This window comes from Narcine bancroftii, chromosome 14 (genome assembly GCF_036971445.1).
Source record: "Narcine bancroftii isolate sNarBan1 chromosome 14, sNarBan1.hap1, whole genome shotgun sequence".
Lineage (NCBI taxonomy): Eukaryota > Metazoa > Chordata > Chondrichthyes > Torpediniformes > Narcinidae > Narcine > Narcine bancroftii.
The window spans coordinates 3,027,657-3,051,844 of NC_091482.1; the positions used below are offsets into that span (position 1 = coordinate 3,027,657).

At 41.3% G+C, this 24,188-nt stretch overlaps 1 protein-coding gene across 9 annotated transcripts in view; it reads left to right on the forward strand.

The window, feature by feature from the left end:
• bcas3 (BCAS3 microtubule associated cell migration factor) overlaps window positions 1–24,188 on the forward strand; it is a 728,081-nt gene that overhangs the window by 251,852 nt on the left and 452,041 nt on the right. For all 9 annotated transcript variants that reach the window (XM_069911282.1, XM_069911281.1, XM_069911285.1 and 6 more), the window contains exon 15: window positions 6,394–6,658. In XM_069911282.1, coding sequence (XP_069767383.1) covers window positions 6,394–6,658 — 265 coding nt within the window. The remainder of the gene's footprint in view (window positions 1–6,393; window positions 6,659–24,188) is intronic.

Below are 24,188 nucleotides of genomic sequence, written 5' to 3' on the forward strand. Positions count from 1 at the left end.
TTTTTCACTTAACCACAGTGTCAACAGTATCCTGTGTTTTAACTCTTATATGACAGTTTGTGTATATTATATTGGGACTCTTTCATTATATACTTAAGGAACAAATATTTAACCTTGTTTGGAATTACTTTTTGCACCACTAAGTCTAAATAAGATGTCTTGTTCAGATGACTGAGCACATGAAGCGTCTGAGTTATGTATGTTCTTTTGCTTGGAGTTGTGAGGATGTCCTGATAAGATGGAAACAAAAAAAATCACAATCTTTTATCAAAGTCTGGCACAGAAATAACATTGGGGAGTGATTTACACTTTGTAATCCTTCTCTCCTTCAATGCTCTCCACCAAGGTTCCATTAATGTATAGAAGTATTGGTCTAATCTGATTCGTTACCATTGAGAACCTTGTCACTTAGTGTTGAGCTGGTTAGATCTTGACAGTGTGACTCAAAAGAGTGAAGGTAGAGGTTTTACCCCATACCTCTCTTCTGATGTGTTGAATGTGGCATTCATTGCGATGTGTCAATCACGAAACCTAGTATCTGTCTAAGGTAACTGATTAAAACTTCTTTCTCTCCCTGAATAGCTTGTGGGCGAGATTTAAATGCACATGACAGTGAATACAGATATTTTTTGTTCAATGTGCATGACTGGAATTTTTGTAAAGATTTTTATCAGGGCTGTCTGTTAGTTAAGTAGGGAGTGTATTGAAATCCAGACTGAAGTGAGTGCTTGGCTGTGGCTCGTAGCTGAGTGACTGACTCTTTGATCAAGTCATTCAGTGCAGTGACATGTCACTGTTAATCTAATCCCTGTCTGTCTCACTCTTTGCAGTTGAAGACTGTTTATACTGAGCATTTCTGTCCCCTCCACGCCATACCTCTCCCATCCATCCCACCCCCAGAACAGGGAATTTAATTTCAGATTGATTGTAGACTTAAGGCTGATCTGAATTAAGGGCAATTCCTGTGCTAGTTTAGCGGAGTCATGTGAAAGGTTCTGCAGACAGTGGACTGTAACTAATACCAGACGAATTTCCCTCTGTTGCATTTGATTTTCAGTGCAGTAAATCAGACTGCTGCAGGGCCAAATGTGGCACAAAAAAACAAAATGGAACTTTTGTGCATGTCTTTAAAGGCCAAACCTCTTCCTTAATGCTGAGTTTGGCAAAGTTCTTTTCAAAATGTTCCTCCTTTACCTGAGAATGGCGTATGTTGATAATGGGGAGAAGTTGCAGGTACCAGAATTAGGACCCTGTATATTAAGTCAAGTTTAATGTCATTTGATTGCACAAGTAGAACCTGATGAAACAGCGCTCGCAGACCTCGATACAAAACACAAAGATACACATCAGTCATAACACACAAGCAGGAAGTCAAACAGGGCCTTTATGTAGCAAAGGTGAAGATACATCACCAATGTTTCGGGCTTGAGCCCTTCATCAAGATGTGGGGAAACATGAGAGATATCTGAACAAACAGGGGAAGTGGGGAGGGGGTGGTGAGGATGGGAGATGATAGGTGGAGGGGGAACCCCTCAGTGTGTGGGGGGGGGGTAGGGAAGAAGGAGCCTAGACTGGGTGGAGAGAGAGAGGAAGTAGGAACTGGAATAACTAGTTGGGGGGGTGGGGGATTAGTTGAATGCAGTGAACTCAATGTTCATGCCCTGGAGTTGGAGGATGCCCAAAGAAAAATGAGGGGGCATTGTCCCTCCAATCTGCAGGTGGTCAGGGTGGGGATGCGTGAAAGGTCATGGACGGACACGTGAGTTTGAGAGTGTGACTCAGAATTGAAATGGTTGGCTACAGGGAGGGGCCGCTTTTGTTGCAGATGGCGAGGAGGTGCTGGGTGAACAATCGCCTAATCTGCAACCATTTAAATAGCACAGTTACAGTGTTTACTGCATTTGGTGCCCCCTCTGTGGCCGCCTCTACATCAGAGAGACTGGTCGCAGATTAGGAGATCGCTTCACCCAGCACCTCCTCTCCGTCCGCAACATAAGTGACCTCCCCGTAGCCAACCATTTCATTCTGAGCCACACTCTCAAGCTCGTGTCTGTCCATGGCCTTTCGCACGACCCCACCCTGACCACCCGCAGACTGGAGCAACCATACCTCATTTTTCGTCTGGGCACTCCCCAACCCCAGGGCATGAATATTGAGTTCACTGCATTCCACTAATTAGCTTGCCTTTCTCCCTCGATCCCCCCTTAATTAGTTATTCCAGTTCCTACTTCTTTTCTCTCTCCACCTAGCCAATACTCCCTCCCCCTTTTGTTTGGACATCTCTCATGTTCACCCACACTTTGATGAAGGGCTCAAGCCCAAAATGTTGGTGATGTATTATTGTCATTTGATTGCACTTATAGAACCCGATGAAATAGGGTTCTCAGTCCTCGATACAAAATACAAAGACACGCAGCCCGACATAACACACATGGGCAAACAGTGCTTCATAAAGGCACTGTTTGACCTGCTGAGTTTCTCCAGCACTTGTGTATTTTTTCACTTAACTACGGTGTCGTCAGAATCCTGTGTTTTACGACAAATAAATATTACTTTGAAAATATGAAAGCCTTGAATGGTTAGCTTGAGCAGTTCCTTTGGTTGTTCAGCATTCTCACTGTCCATGGGAAGAACTGTGGGTATATTAAGTTCACTTGTCACAGAATACCTGGTGCAATGAGAAGGTGTCTTCTGGAAACAGGAGTAAAACATTAAAAGTCTGCAGGCACCAATGTTGGAAAAACTCGGAAGGTCAAACATTGTTCTTTATGTAGCTCCTTCCCCTGCCTCTACCCCCTTCCCCAGTACCATTTAGTTCAGGCACCTGCCTACATTTTGTCATACCTTGATGAAGGGCTCATGCCTTTTTCTTTGCCACACTGACCTGCTGAGTTTCTCCAGTATTTTTTTCCTCCTCTTCTACTTCTACAAACAGATGGATAGATTATCTCTAACATTCATACAACCATTTAAATAGTACAGTTAGGATTGCAATTAAAGATCATGTAAAATATTACACTTAAAAGGGACAAGGAGGAAATTGTTCGAGATTTGCTTTGATCAGTATTTCTAGTGACTAAGAAGAAAAAGATTTTATCATTAGTGAGATGGGACCCTATTTCTATTTAAGATTTATTGAATAACTTCACACAACTGGGTTGAGGTTGTATGGTCAGACAAGGGTACACACTATTGGCTACCTATTGTAAAAGCCTGATGACTGGCTCTTATACAGTTGACAGCATGTTGAACTGTAATCACACATCCAATCAGCTGTAGTTGTATGTTAAAATTTATTTGTTACGTTATGCTTGGTGAAGTGAGAAGGGTAATTCTGCAAACACTTTAACAGGTCACTTCTAACATTTACAGGCTGAACCCCTGGTATAGGATTGGTAGATGCTGAAGAAGAGTATTTTCCAGTTGCTTGAGATTGCATGTTGCATGAATCGGGAACTAACAACAAGGCACGCCAATTTTAAACTTCCATATCTTTTACTTCTTTATTTTCTGCGATTTTTTTTTTTTTAAATTTTTTTTTTGCCAGTTGCTTACATTTCGGATAGCAGGAGTTTCACTATATATAGCCATATATAATAGAAGTTTAAGACCACAATTACAGTGTGGAGTTACACTAACAAAAAGATCAATTAGTGCAAAGCAAAGGCTGCATGAGAGCACTGTGTTGTGGGGTTCATTCAGAAGCCCGATGCTGCAGGGAAGAAGCCTGTTGGTGAGTGATTTCACACTCTTGAGTGTTTCCAGAGTTTTCAGTCTTCTAGTACTCTGTGATCTCTGGCAATGAAAAAAACGATTAAGGTAATTAAGATACAGGTGTGTCATGACATTTCAGCAATAAATGGTTTTTAGTTCTTTAATACAGTTCCTTTACCATTTAATTGGCCACTAGTGGTGTCACCTCTTCTGGAGCATGTCATTTCAACACATTTTACTTTATTTATTGTTGTGGTTCCTGAGAGAAGTCATTAATCTGCGCATTGTGCTGCTGTTGTGTGTGAAGTAACAACTTCGACAACTCCTCAGAGAAACGAGGCTGAACACAGGCTGGCTGAACAGTGATTTTATTTACACGCATAGGGGAGTTGCAACAGGAATAAAAGGCACAGGTGCACACTCACACACAAAGTCACACACACTCTCTCATTGGATTATATTCATTGGATTATTGGACACACTCGCAGCCGCTCGGAGATTGAAAGCTTTCTAATCAGGTTACAATGTACAATATCTGTCACCGCCTGATATTCTGCTCTTAATTACTCTTATCTAGGGACAGTGATTTCTAAACACACAATACACAGCTCCCAACCCTTTGTCTGTGCACATTTTACCAATGACTCCAGTGTCACTCACATTTTTCAATCTGGAATGCAGCTAGGGCTCATCCCAGAAGTAAAAGAGGTTTAGAGGTGGTGGTCTTTAAAGTGCCAACAGCTAGAGAGTCCGGCCCAGGTATAGATGAGGTAATTAAAGGAGCCAAAGATCAGGTGTATGCTAACTTGTGAGCAGGGCGTGACCTTGATTGGCAGGTGAGGTGACTTCCGACTAGATTCCAGATAGAGAGGTCATATGACCTTCCACAGTCCACGTTCCCACCAGGTTCCAGATGGATAGGTCATATGACTCTCCAAACTCCACAAGCACAGTACACAAAAGCTCCATGTTTGAAGGAGATAACTGTATATACCGAAGATCTTGGGAGACAGTTTCCTGCACTCATCCTATCTCTTAATAGCTGCTCACTGTGGGCACTTCCCCTTTAGAAATGAGTATTCATCGAAAAATCTGGATGCCAGAAATCCAGGTCACCTGAGAATCCTGACTTTTCAAAAACTCAAAACTTTTTAAATTTAACGGGCTTTTTTTTGCATGTTTGCATGCATGCGTGAGCACCACCGTCCACACTGGTTGACTTTATTTTTCTTTAAAATTGCTCATTTCAATAATAGCATTTTGTTAATGAATAAACTGTCAAAACTTAGCTGTTCCATATCTTTAAAAAAAAAATTATTTATTAATTTAGAACCAGAAAAAAATACACATGATTAAAAATAATATAAATCAATACATGTGGCATTTAAAAAGAAAAAAAGAGATTAGAAAACCCCCTATATACCACTCCTCCTTCCCTCTTTCCCCCTACAAGAGAAAAAAGAAAAGGCAACAAGAGACTATCATCAGGGGTGTCTATTACTTTAAAGTTTTTTCTTATACTGAGACCTTCAGGAGAAAAGGAATGTCAGAGCCTCATTTAAATATTTACACCCATATTTTGTAAATATCCATATCTTCCAAAATATATAGTATTTATCTCTTAAATTATGTAATTTTCTCAAGTGGTATACAACTCCAAACTTCAGCATGCCATCTTTCTATACCCAAATCTGTATCAGACTTACAAGTTGTGGCAATACATTTTCTTGCTACCACTAAAGCAATTTGAACAAACTTTTTTGATATTCAATTTCAACTTTGGTTCAACACCCTTAATATCACTCAATAAAAATAACATTGGATCCTGTGGTAACTTTAGTCCCCATTATTCGTTCCAATAAATTACCTATTTGTAACCAAAAAGGTTTAACTTTAGGACACTGCCAAGTAGAATGCTAGAATGTACCAACTTCCTATCCACAACTAAAAGATAAATCCGAAAAGATCTGATTCACTTTTTAAAAACTTATATGGTGTTAAATGTAACTGATGACGAAAATTATGCTGCACCATTCTATATTTCACATTCTCTCTACATATCCCAATCCAATCTCGTTCATCTATTTGTTTATTCAAATCTACTTCCCATGTTTGTCTGCATTTATGAAGCCCTATTTTTCAGGGTTTCTTTTGTTTTAACCTATATTATCATTGAGATAATTTTTTTAATGTATCCATTACATAACAATAATTCTAATTCCATCTCTACTGGTAATAACAACTCTAGACCAAAATGTTCTCGTAAAAATTCTGTAACCTGATAATAACAAAATCTGGTATTTTCGGGTATCTTGAACTTCTCCTTCATTCTGTCCCATCTCTTTATTCCTCATTAAATTTGAATTTTAAAAGTACTGCCTGAGAATCTGGAAAATCCCAAAATCAGGACTGACCCAATCCCTGAGGAGTCTGGAGTTTTGGACTTCGACTGTCTATCCTTCTTTCTAACCTCTGAGTTTATGCAGACAATTCTCACTATTACTTTAATTCAATGTAAAATCACATTCTCAGGGTGCAATTTACTGTTGTTACCATTACTTACCTGAATCATTCACTTGGAATCAACCAACAGCAATTTGGCCCATTGAGAAGATGACAGATCTCTTGGGAAGTGCAAAGTGCAGAATAATTTCTGCTATTTCTATACTTATTTTCTAGGTGCAGGACATTTGTTTCAGCCAGGACTGTCGCTGGGTGGTAATTAGCACACTGAGGGGGACCTCGCATGTCTTTCCCGTAAATCCATACGGGGGGCAGCCCTCTGTGCGAACACACATGTCTCCCCGTGTGGTGAATCGCATGAGCCGGTTTCAGAAAAGCGCTGGACTGGAGGACATTGAACAAGAGCTTTCAACCAAGCAAGGTGGACGCTGCAGTCCCGTGCCTGGTCTTTCCAGCAGTCCCTCTGGGTCACCACTTCACAGTGAGTATCAGTTCTTTATTTCTTTGACAGTCAACATCATTTCCAGGTCTTCTGTTGGAATTTGTAACTGTCTTAACAGTTAATAGTCGCTTTCCATTAGCTCAATAAGAAATAATTTTGGAAGCATTTCTAAGCTGCAGTTTACTATATTTTCTCATATTTGGTCCTGTAATTTTTCTTAAATAACATGTCAAAGAATAAATCTGTGTCTGTACAAGCATGAAAGAATTCTACTTAAAAACCACTTTGCATTGTGTTATTTTTGGACTTCGCTACTGGCCAGAGTAGCAAAATCCAAAGTGAAGGCTGTTGCGCTTCCTGAGAAGACTGAAGTGGGCAAGGCTATTGCCACCATTAGGTCAACCTTGTATAGGAGCTTGGTATCGAGAGCATCCTGGCCTCTGCATCACAGCGTGGTATAGTTGTTGCAGGACCATAAGAGTGGCAGAGAGGATCACTGGAAGGATCACTGGAGGATATTTTCTCCCCCGCGCCGCCCCCCCCCCCCCAAATTGATGTGATCTACTGGGATCGTTGTCTGAAGGGTATGTAAAATCATCAAGGACCTCTTCCACCCTGCGCAAAGCATCTTTCAGCTGCTATCATCGGGAAAGAGAAACAGGAGTCTCAGAGCCAGCACCACCAGGCTGAGGAACAACGTCTTTCCATTGGCAGTAAGGATGTGAACGACCAAAGGATCTGCTCACACTAACCATCCGCGATTCACATTCATGAAACAGTATCTATTTATTTATTTATTTGTTTGTTTGTTTGTACAGATGAATTCTTGTCCTGCAAATGTATTGATCGTCTGTGTGTGTTATGTCTGTCTGTGTTTTACACCAGACTAGAGAATGCTGTTTCGTCAGGTTGTACTTGTACAATCGGGTGACAATAAACTTGGCTAAGCCTCACTCAGTTGAAAATGTATTCAGATTGCAAATTCACAACTTCAGGTAAAATCTGAATCATTTGTAACAAAGTAAAACCTTCAAATTTTAATGGGATTTTCAATGGGATTTACCTTGTAATCTGTAAAGATACTCTCTTCCAATCTCAGTATATTTCTGGTTTTTTGGGTTGTATGGGAATTGGTTATCAATCCCGGCAGTTTCTTGATGATTCTTTAATATCCACTATGACAGTTTATCTTTGTGTGTAAATCCAAAAAAAATACTCCTGGCGATTGAAAAACAGATCATTCAGGTTTTTTTTCAGTGTTACCTAATTTAAGAACTTCATTTGCCTTAAGGCTCCTCTTAAAAAACATTTAAATTCCTGCTTGTTTGTCCCTTTTTCCTGTCTTGTTTAAATATCTAATGTTGAAATCTGTATCAGGGTGTGTTTCGGATCTTACAGTGGACGTTCAGTCTGGTTTTGCAGTTGTCTACTCCCCAGGCCGCGTGTGGCCCCTTATAGAAACATGAACTAAGGAAAACTCTTAATTCACAGCTGATAAGGGGATACTTCCTGCAGAGCCTAACAAGCCAACACAAACTTTGTTTGGGTTCCTTTGTATTTTATCTGTTAACACACCCCGTTGTATTTTTGTAAGTCAATAGGCGGGTGACGAAGTCCACTAATTATGATATCGGCACACAATTGCTGACCCCTGGCTTAGATCCTGCTCACACTGTGAACGCAAGCACAATGCACCGAAATGGCATCTACTTCCTGTAGGGTTAGCAAATACATGCTAATGTTATCAACTGAAAATATAATTGACCTCATAGTGTCAAGTAAGGAGATGCAGTGTCTGGAGTTGGCACTTGCTGCTGTGTATAGACTCCTGGGATTAAATACAAAAGCTCTTGCAGATTTACAATAGAACAAAAGCAGGTGCTGAAAAAAAATGGCATTGCTTGTAGCTTTGATGGCTATTTATTAAGGGAGGTGCAAGGTCAGCTATTGTAATGTTCCAGTTGTACTGTACTATTTAGTTGTGGAATTTTTGTCATGCCAGGCCAAAATGTTCCAATCGGACTCATAAAGAAGATTGTATGATGAGACTCTTCAGAAACTGTGTGCTCTTTTGACATTTCTAGTCAGAATTTCAGATCCAGGAACTGTAGTTACATTTGATTTTGATGGTAGCTCTTTTACCCCTCTGCTAAAAGATTCATAAGAAATAGGAGGGGTAGGTCATCTGGCCCGTTGAGTCTGCTCCACCATTTAATGTGATCATAGCTGATGGGTTTATCTCCACCTACTTGCCTTTTCCCCATATCCCTTACCTCCCTTACTATTTAAAAATCTATCCAACCTTGTCTAAAATATATTCACTGAGGTTGCCTCCATTGCTTCAATGTTCAATCTGTTGAATTCACTGCCCTCTGGGAAAAGCAGTACCTCCTCATCTCCTTGCTTAATCTACTACCCTAAATTTTGAGGTTATGTCCCTTTGTTCTGGTCTCCTACCAATGGAAACAACCTACCTTCCTCTATCTTATCTCTGCATTTCATAATTTTATGTGTTTCTATAATTACAGCGAGTACAGTCCCAGACGACTCAATCTCTCCTTATAGGCTAACCCCTTCATCTCTGGAATAAACCTGGTGAACCTCCTCTACACTACCTCCAACACTAGTACATCCTTCCCTAAGTAAGGAGACCAGAACTCCACACAGTGCTCTAGATGCAGCCTCATCAGTACCTTGTACAGTTGCAGCTTAACTTCCCTGCTCTTAAATTCCATCCCTCTAGCAATGACGGCCAGCATTCCATCTGCCTTCTGGATAACCTGCTGCACCTGCAAACCAGCTTTGGCAATTCAACTTTTGCGACTCAAAATCAATTTCCAGTCCAAATTTGAAGGACCTAATCTAAACCGGTACAACACTGTGCTAATGGCGAGTTGTCAGAGGTGCTGGGTTTTTTTTGTTGTGATGTTGAACTGTCTCTTCAGATGAACATCGGAGAACACATCACATTTAATCAGTATCCTGGCACTGTTCAGAGATAAAGGTGAAGTACTCAATTACCTCATTATTGATTGTACTTTGTGTAAAATGGTTTCTGTGGCATTTAGTCAAGAAATAAATCATCATCTTGGAGTCAGAGAAAGATTTAGTTCAGAAACAGGCCCTTTTGATCACTGAGTTTGCACTGATCATCAAACATACATTTTTTTACACTAATCCTACCCTAACCCATTTCACTCTCCCAACATTCCCATCAACTTCACCCCTCTAGATTAAATTTTTTCACCAAAAATAGACTTGATTTACAATAAATCATTTACAAAAGGAAAATTGTTCAAAGTCTCTTCCCACTCTTAGTTCGTTCATCCGATTATATAAGTACAACCCGACGAACCAGTGTCCTCCAATCCTTGGTGCAAAACATGCAGATACACACCAGATATAACATAGTCTCATATCCATACATCTCCATCACTGTACATTATTACATTAATTTCTCTTTAGACCATTACCACCACTGTGGTATCTTGTCGTTACTCCCTCCTCTGTTCTGTGAGAGGCTTCCTCTCGGTCTCAGCCCCTCAATGCCCAGTTATGGATGGAATCTTTGCCTGTGGTCCTTTGCCACAGCACCCTCTCAATGGCTGCACTGAGGTTCAGCGTGTCCCTCAAAATGTACTCCTTCAGCTTGGAAGGTGCCATCTAGACCGACATCTCCGCGTGCTGAAAGACCAACAGGTTTCGGGCAGACCAAAGGGCATCTTTCACTAAGTTGATGGTCTTCCAGCAGTTCTGGATGTCTTGCACTCTTTTGATTCTACCACTCAACCCTAGGGGGAATATAACCTACTAAACTGCACATTTTGGGATGATGGATGCCCACTTGGTCAAATGGAGGTCGTGCAAATTCCTCATGGACAGCACGCAAAGTCAGGATTGAACCCGGATCACTGGAGCTGTGAGGCTGCACCTCGACCAACTGTGAACAATATGCACCTTGTCGCCATACATGCATATTTGCATTGTTTTCTCAAACACAGTAAAATCCCCATTAACTGGCATTCAATCTACCAGAAACTCAAACAACCAGCAAAAATATTGATGAAATAAAATATAAGATAAATAACAATAAATAAAGTTTTAAATAAAAGTTTAAAATTGTAAAAGTAAATGTTCTCTGAAACATCACACAATCCCAATGAGAGCAAATATTCAGCCAGCGAGTGCCCCCAGTCGTGCCCCGCCTGCAGCAGCTGTTTGAATAAAGTTTCAAAGTTGGGTTTGAATAAAATGATGACACCCAGGATGAAGAGCTGGCCAATGCCACTGAGGTGACTCCTGAAGTGTCTCCCTATCCCAGCCCAGTAAGAGTCTATATCTTTATTAGTATTAGGAATATTAGTAAGACTTTATCAGTAAACCTGGGGAAAGGGGGGAGGGGTTTTATTTCTGATGGTGACACGGTAAGCATTGTAGTTAAGTGCAACTCTATTGCAGCGCCAGCGACCAGGGTTCGAATTTAAATTTTGTAAGTTATGGGAATTAGGTGATAAAAGTGAACTTTACATAATTAAAGACCATGATACTTTTTTTTTTCAAATTACTTTAAATTTTACACTTGTCTTTTGTCTATAAAACAGTGTATTCTTCATCAAGGTGTATTAGTTAGGGGTTGTAAGATTGAGTCTCAATTAACCAGAAAATTAACATTTCTGGCATCCACGATCTCTTTAGATGCTGGATAATGGGGATTTTACTCTATAAGCTAAGACGGGAATTTCAAGTGTTTGTTCCTAAATATTGTGTCTATCTGTCAATTGATGCCACTCTAATTCCATCCTCAGAGCAGGGCAAGGTTTGTACTACCTGTGGTAGTGAAAGGAAACCATTTTGAAGTAATATTTCACAATGTTCTTTCCAGATTATTGGCAAAAATATTATTAATATCTTTCTCTTTGCAGAACACTGATGCATAAGGTAGGCCATCAAGGTTTTCTTTACAAATGAAGATAATGCCACCACATTCTGTCATGTAGATGGAGCAAGCTGCAGTGTCTCTGAGGATTGTTGGCTTGTGCATGTTGTGAACTCTGATCTGTATGTGACCTGCCAGAGAATTTCTTCTCTCAATATACTAGTAGTAGCATGTGGCCTAAGGCAGGGCATCATGCAGAATAATGTCCAGTATCTTTGCAGCAATTACTGCATCAGTCCTCAATGACAACTGTTTATCACTTAATGTGGATAGTAAAAGGATGGTTATCATAGGAGGAGTCCATTTTCCATCCTCCGCTGGTCAGTTCTCTTCTGGCAATGCTCCACTTCCACCCACCAGCCCCCATCTTGGGGACCCTTGTAAAATATTCTCCACCATATGTTTATGATGTTCTCTCTTGAAGGCCTCCATGGAACCTGGCTCCAACACATCTGCAGGGAATGCATCTCAGATTCCAACCACATGCAGAGTTTAAAAAGTTTTTGCTTGTGTCATTGTAATTCCATTATGCCTGTGACTTTGACCCTCCATTTTATCCACAGCTCTGAACATTTTACATACTTGCAGGAAATCTCTCCTTAGCCTTCACTTCAAAGAAAATAGTCTGAGCTTCTGTAATCTGTCCTTGTAACTGTAGCCATGCATCTGAAGAACCATTCTTCTAAAGCTTTTCTGGACCCTTTCCAATACATTCACAGCTTTCCTACAATGTGGCAACTAGAACTGAACACAATAAGCTGTTGAAGTTCGACCAAGGTTATATAAAGGGTTCAGCATAGCTTCTCTGGTTAAATACTCTGATAAAGCTCACCATTGTGTATGCATTAATAACCACCTTCTGAACGTATAACACTTATTATGGACTTATGCACACTTAGCCCAGGTCCCTCTGCTCATGTATCCCTTTCAGACAGTATCTCTTCATGGTGTAACTTTTGCTCTGGCCCTTGAACCAAATGGCTATATGAATGTAATTGAACAAATGATTATTCAGCAAGGATAATTCACATGGTCATAGCCCTGTGAGTGTAATGTCAGTGGTGGGATATTGGAAAAAAAATCAGAATTTTTTCTGCATTTGGAAAGGAATGAAATGTATTCAGAATGGTTTTAATTTTGGGGGTGGGGGAAGTGTTCTGTCTGTCTAAGTTGCATTTTTTGAGCAGGTAACAGTGTATTGATGAGAACAGTGTGGTTGATGCAGTCTAAGGCTCTTGACAAGATCCCACATTGGAGATTGATCAAAAAACTTAGAGCATATTAGATCCAAAATGGTCTTGGTAATAGGAGAGAGAAGGTGACGGTAGAGGCTGCTTTTTTTATGATTGGAAGCTTGTAACCAGTTGTGTAACTAACTATAGGATCAGGGCTGGGATCCTCATCGATTGTAATTTACAATAATGCTTTAGATATGAAAGTGTTATAATTTCTGAATGTGTAGATGATATGAAGATTGGTGGAGTAGTTGATAGCATGAAGGGTAGTTTTAGGCTACGGGGTGATGTGTCAGTGAAATGGGCTGAAAAATGACAGATGAGTTTAATATGAGGATAGGACATACACCATGAATAGTTGTGTCCTGGAGAATATTGAAGTACATCCAAAGGTTCTTGAAAGACTCAGCATAGGTTGAATATGTGATGAGGAAGACATAGGGGCACTGGCCTTTATTAGTTGGGACATTACAAACAAGAGCCGGGAGGTTATGATCCAAACATAAACCGTCAGTCAGATACCAGCTGGAGAACTTCATGCAGTTCTGGTGACCATGCTATGGAAAGGTTACCTTTCATTTCTTATGGATGCTGTGAACCATCAACGAGTAAAACAGAAGCATAGACTTAGGATGGGGTGGGGTTGAGAATGAAAGGAGATTTGAGGGGAATTTTCTTTCCCCAGGGAGTGGTTAAAAATCTGGAATGTACTGGCTGAGAGGGTGGTGGAAGCAGAGTCACTGAGAGAATTTAAGAAAAGCGGTCTCTTGAATCGCCTGAAGGCTAGGAGCTAAGTGCTGGAAGATGGACTTAATGCAGCCGATACCATATTCCTTTCTAACCACCTGCTGCTTGTTTTCAATGACTCAAGTACAAAGACACCTAGATCTTGCTGCACTTCCCACTTTTCCAATTTATCATTCTGCAGATGATATTCTATCTTGATTTCTAAGTGGGCAACCTCAAATTTATCCACATTGAAATAGATCAGCCAGAAATTTACCCATTCCGTTTCTAAAAATTTGTTCTCTTGTACCTGTGTGGCTGCATCTGTACATTTTGGTGCATCTGTACATTGTATTTATGTATTTGACAATAAACTCTCATCATCCCTCAACTTGTCCAAATCGCACTGGACCTCTCTGGATCCTCCTCATAGCGCACAATTCCACTTTTTGTTGTCTGCACACTTTGATATATCATATTTCATTTCCTCATCCATGTTCTTAATGTATAGTGTAGTCGTTTAAGTTTGTCGTTCAGCTATATCGTCATATGTACCAACGTGCAGGGATAGAAGTTGTTTTGCAAATAGATTAGTCACCATCTCATACATAGTACAACAAGAAAAACAGTATAAAAGTGCAGAGTCACAGAGCAAGATCATTTGGTATGGAGCAAGGTGGATATCATTTTATAATTTTCATTCAGAAGTCTGATAACAGCAGGAAAGAAACTGTCCTTGAATTTGGTGGTGCCTGATCTTCAACTCAAGAATCTTCTTCCGGATGGAAGGTGGGGGAGTGGGGGTGAAGAGAGTGTGGCCAGGGTGGGATTTCTCTTTTAATGTGTTTGCATGATGGCCTGAGGATTGTTCACAATCCTCCAGTTTCTTTCACTCTTGGGGGGTGGAACAGTTCTCATACCATGCAGTGATGCTTTTAGAGGTGCATCCGTGGAAGTTGTCAAGGGATGCAGGTGATACCAAATTAGCTCCAGCTTCTGAGCAAGTAGAGGAGCTGGTGCACTTTCTTGGCCATTATATCAACGTTGGTGGACCAGGACAAATGACTAGAGAATCGGAATCAGGATTTACTGTCATGACATTCAGAGTTTTTGCGGCAGCGTCATAGAGCAAACGTTCATATTAGAAACATCTTACAACATTACTATAAAAAAACAATAATAGTGGATGAAAAGTAAGGCATTGGTTCATTGATCATTCAGGAATCTGATGGCAGTGGGGAAGAAGCTGTCCTTTTGCCGCTGAGTGCTTGTCTTTCGGCTCCTGTACTTTTTTCCTGATGGCAGCAGAGTGAAGAGGGCACGGCCAGGGTGGTGGGGGACTTTGAGGATAGAGGCTACTTTTTTAAGACACCGCCTCATGTCGATGGAGTGAAGTCTGGTGCCTGTGATGGCGCAGGCCGAGTTAACAACCCTCTGGAGTTTATTCTTGTCCTGAGAGTTGGCGCCTCCAAACCAGGCAGTGATGCAACCAGCCAGAATGCTCTTCACGGTCCACCTGTAGAAGTTTACGCGAGATTTTGGTGACATCCTGAATTTCCTCAGACACCTCACAAAATATAGCAGCTGGCGAACTTCCTTTGTGATTTCATCAACATGGAGGCTCCAGGACACATGTTTACTCCTCAGAGCATAAGGCTATCTACTATCTCAACCTCTCAGCCTTTGACATGGGCTGGGCATTTTGCACCACCCTTTCTCCAGAAGTCTATAACCAATTCCTTGGTCTTGCTGACACTGGGGGAGAAGTTGTTGTCGTGACAGCACCCTCTATCTAGAACAGCTGATATCCTCGTATTGATTATTGAGGATTTCGCTCATGGCTGTCCATTCAGTAAAAGACCTTTTTATTCCTCAGTTTTATTTCCTGTCTATCCTTTTCATTATCCTACCTCCCAATTCCATGTGCTTTAATTTTGCGTATTAATCTTTCATTGTAAAGCCTTCTGCAAGCCCAAATACACAGGTTCTCTTTTAGTTTTGCTGCTGGTAACATCCTCAAGTAGATTTATCAAGTATGATTTATCTGATCAAGTCACTGCTTTCTAAGTGCTTTGCTTAATGCCTTTTCAGCTTTTCTGGCATTTTCCCCACTTTTGATGTCAGGTTGACTGGTCTACAATTTCTTGTTTTCCCTCAGTCTCTTTTGTTATTAAATAGTGGGGTTTCATTAACTCTTCTCCAATTGGTTGGAACTGTTCCAGTAAGTATAAGACTTTGAAAAATGACCAGAAGTGCATCTATTATTTCTCAGGCCACTTCCTTAAGTACTCAGGGATGTAGATTATCAGGCTCCGGGGATTTATCAACCTTCAGTCCCTCCAATTTCCCTCACACCATTTCCCTACTAATACTGATTTCATTCAGTTCCTCTTGTATTTAGATCCTATGTTCTGGAACATTTCCGGGAGGCTATTTGTATCTTTCTTTGTGAAGACAGAATGAAAATGTGCATTTAATTAGACTGCCACTTCTTTGTACCCCATGATAAATTCCCCTAGTTCAGACTGTAAGAACTTGTGTTGTTTACACTAAATCCTTTCCTCTTCACACACCAATAGAAGCTGTTGTAGTCAATTTTATGGATTTCAAAGCTGATTTTCATTTTCTGCTTTCCCCCTCTTCATCATTCCTTGCTTGCTGAACATGAAACTCTTCCCCATCTTAAGGGATTGTTGCTTTTTTCTGACCATTTTGTTTCTATTCCTTTGTTCGATGACCAGCTCTCATTTTTTTGTCAGCTGTGATTGAGTCATCTTCCTTTTCTTGCACCAGACAGGATTGAACCATTGATATAATTTATACATGTGCTCTTTAAATGCTTGCCATTACCCAAGCACTGTCAGTAGTTCCCAAATCTTTTATAGAACTATAGAACATTACAACACAGAAACAGACCTCTTCAGTCCTTCTATTCAATGCCAAACCATTTTTTTTTGCCTAGACCTGCACCCAGTCCATAGCCCTCTCTACCTCTCCCATCCATCTACTTGTCAAAATTCTTCTTAAATGTTAAAATTGAGCCCACAGTCACCACTTCAGCCGGCAGTTCATTCCACACTCCTACCACCCTGTTTGAAGAAGTCCCCCCTAAACTTTTCCCCTTCAATCTTAACCTTGCGCTCTGCTTTGTATCTCACCTACCCTCAGTGGGGAAAAAAGCCTATCTACATTTACTCTGTCGATCCCTCTCATAATTTTTAAACGCCTCTATCAAATCTCCCCTCATTCTTCTACGCTCCAGGGAATAAAGTCCTAACCTGTTCCTGAAATTCAGGCAACATACTCGTAAGTGTTCTCTTTCTATCTTATTGATATTTTTCCTTTAGTTAGGTGACCAAAACTACACACAATTCTCAAATTTGGCCTCACCAATTTCTTATACAACTTTACCATAACATCCCAACTCCTTTACCCAATACTTTGATTTATGAAGCTCTCTTTCCAGATCCACCTGGGACGTCACTTGCAGGGAATTATGTATCAGATTCCTCTGTTCTACCGCACTCCTCAGTGCCCGACCATTTACCGTGTACGTCCTTTCTTGGTTTGTCCTTCCAAAAAGCAACACCTCACATTTGTCTGCATTAAATTTCATCTGCTATTTTTCAGCCCATTTTTCCAACTGGTCAAGATCCCTCTGCAAACTTTGAACACCTTCTTTGCTGTCCACAACCCCTCTAATCTTATCGAATCTCATAAGCAAATTTGCTGATCCAGTTTACCACATTATCATCCAGATCATTGATATAGATGACAAACAACAATGGTCCCAGCACCGATCCCTGAGGCACCTCTAGTCACAGGCCTCCAGACTGAGAAGCCATCGTCCACCCCTACTCTCTGGCTTCTCCCATCCAGTCATTGTCAAATCCAGTTCACTATTTCGCCATGAATACTTAGCACCTGAACCTTCCTTACTAACCTCCCATGTGGGACCTTGTCAAAGCCTTACTAAATTCCATGCAGACAATGTCCACAGCCTTCCTGGTAACCTCTAAAATAAATTAGATTGGTTAAACACGACTTTACACACACAAAGCCACGTTGACTATTCCCTAATCAGTTTTTGGCTATTAATTGTTTTTAGATCACTTTACCTTCTACTGATGTCAAGTTCACCAGCCTATAATTTCCAGGGTTACCTTTGGAGCTTTTTTTACTAGCTTCATGGCTTCGTTAGGATCAAGACCCAGTTATTGGAATCAACCATTTCACTTTCTCTTACTGAGTCAGAGTTGTACATCATGGAAACACACCCATTAGCCCATAAACCTGTCCAAATGTAATTGTACTCGCCTCTATCACTTCTTCTGGCAGCTCAATCCACATACCCTTGCTCACTGTGTGGAAAAAATGCCCCTCAGATTCCCTTTAAATGCTTGCTCTCTCAGCAATCATTCCCTTGGCACCTACCCTGTGACCTCAGGAGGTGCAACACTTTTTCCTCCCTTACCACCATTCAAGGCTCTGAACAGTCCTTCCAAGTGAAGCAACTTTTCACTTGTAAATCTGCAGGGGTCATCTTCTGCATCCGGTGCTCCTGTTGTGATCTCCTCTATCTTGGGGAGACTGGACGCAATTTAGCACCTCGGTTCTGTCTGTGGTAATAGCTATATCTTCCAGCTCTCCCATTTCAATTCCCCGCCCCATTCCTATGCCAACATGCCCGACCATGGTGTCATGCACTGCCAGTTCCACCTGCAAATTGGTGGAACTGCAACTCTTATTCCATTTGGGAACCCTCCAACTGGATGGCATTAACATTGACTTCTCCGGTTTCTGTTAGCACCCTGTCCCCATCTGTGCCTATATTTCCTTTCCTCTAGCTCTGTCTGTCTGTCTCTCTCTCTTGCTTCCTTTTCTCCAGATCTGCATCCACAGAGCCACCCCTCCCCCTCCCCCTACCAATGCTCATCTTTCCTTTCCTGTCCTTTCCATGATCAATTATCACCTTGTGTCAATTTGTCTGTGCTCCTCCTGCCCTTTCTTTCCTTTGCATGGTTAGCATTAGCTGTTAGCCTAACACTAGCCCCTTTCAAATTGCAGCACCTGGGTAACCCTCCTGGATCCCGGGTGCTAGTACTGGGGCAAAGATGCTGGAAACCCTTTTTAAATCGCAGGGGGATCAACCCATTAAATCACCAACCCCGCGATTTAAAGGGGATCCCACCTCCGCGATGACGTGGTAAGTGACGCGTCGTGCACTCACGGGAACTATCGATAGTCGGTCTCCCTTGCCCCCCCAACCCCCTCCCTCCCGGTTGTCAGTCACCACCCAGCTTCAATCATCACCCTCCCAGTCAGTCACCTTCCTTCCTGTCAATCGCCACCTCCACCGTCAATCAACACCCACCCCGTCAATGGCGCACCTAGCAACATCCTATTGCCGCGAGTGTTGAGCTGTCACTGGGAACCGGAGTGGTGTTCACAAGAGCAGCAGTTCGCAGCCCCCCATTCTCTCCCTACCGCAGCAGCAACCCGTCTCTCCCACCAATCGCGGCAGGGACTTCAGCCAGGGGTTTCCCTGTGGCGCCAGTGCACAAGTGCTGAGGTCATCAGAATAACTGGGTTGGCCATTTCCCTTTCCAACTCGCACAAGCAGGACACCCAGGTAAGTTTTACTGGGTTCCATGACCCATCTCAGAGGTTGGACCTTTTCAAATCGCCATGTAACTGCGTCGCTATCCGTGCCCAGTTAACCCCTTTTTATATGGCATTTTAAAAGGGCCCACTATTACAGTTCCAGCGACCCAGGTTCAAAACCAGCGCTGTCTGCGTGGCTTTCCTTCTACCCTTCAAAACGTACTGAGGTAGTAAGCTAATTAGGGTATTTTGGCAGCATGGGCCAGAAGGGCTTGTTACTGCGCTATATATCTGCATGTCTAAATTTAAAAATACTTCCCAGCGTTTGCCTGCTTTATACTTGTACCTTGAAGGAGGGCTCATGCCTGAAACATGGGCTGCATATTTTTAACTCCTATAGGACACTGTGAGACCTGCGAAGCTCCTCCAGTGTTTCTGTGTTTTCACTACAATCTCAATGTCTGCAGACTTTCCTGTTTCACTCCTCTCACCCAATCCTGGGTGAGAAAATTTATTCCATGATCATTCCTGAAATCTTAGTCATTGGATCTTCATTTTTGTGCACGTCTTTGAATCAAAATTTATCCATACCTCTGTGATGGAAAAAAATCTTTTTTGATAGATTTTCTTAATGTTATGTTTTTTGGAAGCTGGCCTGCTGGGGGCGACGTGTTTTCAGTTTTACTCGTGTGCTGTATTAAGTTCTTGTTCCCCCCTCAGCTTCGTTTCAACAACTGCAGATCTGTCATTACATATTTTATGCGGCACTTTTCATCACGTTTAATATTAGTATTTTAGAAGAAACACTTGAAAAATGTTCATAACAGTTGCAGTCACTTTTATGCCATCACCTGGTTTATTTATTGTAAAGACTGAATATTTGAATTACATTGTGATGTACTACTTTCAAATCATTTAACTGAGATAGAAAGAGAGCTGTTCACTTTTATTGTGGGATATAAAAATACATCCTTCATACTTCAGTGTATACATGTGCCTGAATTATGATGGAAAGTTGATTGAAAAAGATGAAGGGAGAACAATGGAGTCGAATTAATTCTGTGTGAGAGAGAGAAAATAAAATTAATTTGTGCCTAGACTTTCCTCAATTTGCATCTTTGCCAAAGAAATAAAACTTTTAATCTCTGAACTGTATCCTCTCACCCCCAAAAGTAATCGCATTCAAACAAAAATTTTTTTGAATACTTCTCTCTAACGTGAGTGGTTTATTAAAAGTATGAAGTGTGGTGAAGGTTTTTGGAAACTGCTCGGAATGTGACAAGTTTGAGGTGCCAATTCTCAAATAGAATAGTTCTGCAGAGAAGCCAATGGTGGATGTAAAAGTGAGAGGCTGGAACTGAGTTGCATTTTAAAATCTTTCTAAACCTCAAGCTGCCCCATTCACTTTACGTCTGCAGTAATGTAGAAAATGTGGCACACAAGTTGCTGCACAGTGCAGTTCTGTAGTAACCAGATAATCCATTTGGTAATGTTGGTTAAAGGTAAGGGTTTCCCAGGATGTTGGGGCAAACTATCCTGTTGTTCTTTGGAAGTGTATGATGGAATTGTTTCCATCTATCGGAGCCACATTTTTTTTATCCAAGAGTTTCCACCTCCAACAGTGCATTGCTGTCTGAGTACCACTGAGGCCTATTAGTGTAGACTTTGCATTCATATCCTCAGAGTGGACTCAGATGGATGTATACTACCACTGAAGCATGGTTCATAATGTACAAGGAAAGGAAATGTCTGCTAAATGGAAAACACATTAAATCTGTGGAGTCAAACTGGATTAGTGGGAGGGATTCAACAGAACAATGGTGGGTTAAGAATACATTTTTGAAAAAGCATAGAACAATATTTGAAAAATTAGATTTTAGAAGAGTAACGGAAATGCAAGAGCCAAAGGAATTGGAAAGCAGAAATCAGAAAGAAGGGCTAAATGGTTTACTACTGCGCTGTAGAATTCTGCAGCACTTCCGATGGAACTGCAACTGATGGAATTCATAAAGCAAGGAGCAAGTTTGCTCTCCCAAGGCACAGAAATTTATAATGAGAGTGAAAGTGTTGTAAACCTCCATAAAAGCTTAAATTTGCGACAGTTATTTATTTCTCTTGGAACCTGTTCTATTAATTGCCATTTCTTTTCAGCGCATGGATGCTCAAGCTGTGGCCCATGGGCCTCAGAGAGTAAGCGAGTCTCAACAAGCTATCTGACAAAGCCCAGTCAATGTTTTCAATGACCTTGCTCTCCTGATGTTGCATCACTGATTGGAACATAGAACAGTGCAGCATAGAGCAGGCTCTTTTCAGACCACAGTGTCTGCACCCAAATGATGCTCAAATTAAACTAGAACTTTGCTGCTTGCACATGATACACATTCCACTATTCCTTGCAGATTCATAGGTCTATATTGAAGCCAATTAAGCGCTACTACCTAGTTGTTTCCACCACTACCTTTGGCAGCCTGTTCTAAGCAACTCTCTCTCTCTCTCTCTCTCTAACTAACCCCTCTCGTCTTCTTTTAAACACCCTCCCCCCATTTTAAATCCATGTGACATTTTCTTAACCTTTTCATAAACTTTCATCCTTCAGCCTCTGATGCTCCAGAGTTTGTCCAACCTCTTCCCATAGCTCATACCCTCCAATCCACTCCAAGTGTAGCCTAACCAAATTTTTATAGAGCTGCAATGTGACTTCCTTCTTAATGCTCAGAAGTTGTGGGGCACATTATGAATATAGAATCTCTCCAGTGTCACTATAGATTCAATTGTGGGAAAATGTAAAAAATACATTGAGCTTTACACATATGGGATACAAGAGATTCCTGGATATTGCATTTTGTTTTTGCAGTTCATTGGGATTACTAGCAGGTTATATATTATATTTCTTCACATCATGAAGGACCCCTCTCACCCTGGTCACAATCTCTTTTTGCTGTTACCTTCAAGCAGAAGGCACAGAAGCTTGAAGTCCATCACCTCTAGGATCGAGAGCAGTGTTTTCCCAACAGCTATCATACTCTTGACCTTTCTGTGCTATCCTAATGATAAACTACTTTGGGATCACCAAAAGATCTGTCCGAACTGCTGAAACAACTCTTATTCTTTGCTCTAATTGAAACTGTGAATGTTTCTTTATCCATTCATACATCTTTTCTTTTTCTGTCCCATGGCATTTTGAGGTAATTTTAATTATAGTTGGTGTATCATATATACCTGAGTGGCTGTAGCGATAAGAATCTTGGTGCATCGATATGGCAATAAAGTCTCATTCTCATACTCACACCCTGACATTTGGTTACCTTCAGAGGGGTAGAAACAATCTATTGCCTTAACTGTTGCCATCGTTTTTGTGTGAGCTTGGATCCTGAATGTTTAAGTCTTTACATGACAGAACATTGCATCTTAACTCAATCTTCTCAGTGAACAAGCAATGACTTCCTGTACTGTGATCAGCAGTAAGACATTTTGGTTGTCTTTACCTTTTTCCCATTTTCCCTGGAGTGACAGAGATTAATTGTACTAGGATCTCAAATTGGAAACAACGTCCCTCCTAACTTACTATCAACACAGGCGCACCTCAAGGACGTGTGCTTAGCCTGTCGGCAGAATCACAAACGGCAATGAGGAAGTGTACAGGAGGGAGATCGATCAGCTCGTTGAGTGATGTAACGGCCGCAACCTTGCACTCAACATTAGCAAAATCAAGGAGATGATTGTGGACCTCAGGAGAACATGATCCAGTTCTCAGCAAGGGCTCGGTGGTGGAGTGGGGTCAAGAACTTCAAGTTCCTGGGTGTCAACATCTCCAATGATCTGTCCTGGAGCCTCCATGTCAATGCAATCGTGAAGAAGGCTCGCCAGCATCTATACTTTGTGAGATGTTTGAGGACATGCGGTATGTCACCGAAGACTCAAACTTCTAGAGATGTACCTTGGAGAACATTCTGGCTGGTTGCATCACAGAGATGCCAATGCTCAGGACATGATGTTAACTTGGCCTGCAACATCATGGGCACCAGACCACACAATCGAGGACATCTACAAGAGGCAGTGTCTTAAGAAAGCAGCCTCTATCCTCAAAGACCCCACCACCCAGGCCATGCCCTCTTCACTTTGCTACCTTTGGGGAAAAAGCAACAGGAGCCTAAAGACAACCCCTCAGCGGCACAAGGACAGCTTCTTCCCCGCTGCCATCAGGTCTCTGAATGATCTATGAACCGAAGACACTGCTTTACTTTGACGTTTTGTGCACCAATTTTTATTTATTTTTGTAAGGTGGTTTACGGCGCCAGCGATCGGGACCTGGTATCGAATCCCGCGCTGTCTGTAAGGAGTTTGCACGTTCTCCCCATGTCTGGGTTTTTCCTGAGGGCTGTGGTTTCCTCCCACCATTTGAAACATACCGGGGGTGTAGGTTCATTGTGTGTAAATTGGGCGACATGGACTCATGGGCTGAAATGGCCTGTTACCAAGCTGTATATCTAAATTTTAAAACATTAATTAATTAAAAAAAATTAAACATATGAATGTTTTCCCTGTGACGCTGCTGCAAAATAATGAATTTTGTGACTTGTTCATGACAATAAATTCTGATTCTGGCCTCACAACTCCTGATTCATGGATGTTGAGCTGTTGGAAATTGATGTGCAGTTAATGAAGATATGATGGCCGTACGATTACTGTTCTTGGTTTGTCAGCATGAACAACGAGCAGTCAGACTGTGTTTCCAATGAGTAATGATGCATGTGTTTTTAATGTTGGTCCTTAAAATGCTGCAACCCATGTAAATATAAGTTTTCTTTCTGGAAAAGGTCACTGGTTAAGGAGTTACATCATGTATGTTTACAATTATGTATTTTATTATTGCACAACTATTGGCACCTAAAAGTTTCACTTCCTTCATAAATGCAAACCTACCTTTCGATTTAAACACTTTATTTAGCAGATCTTAAACTATTAACAGGTCTTAAACTATTTTGAAGATTGATTGTAGGGGCTGTGTGAATATGAATTTTCACAGAAGAGTCAGAAGCTGAATAAAGGGAGCAGTTTTTAGTTTTGC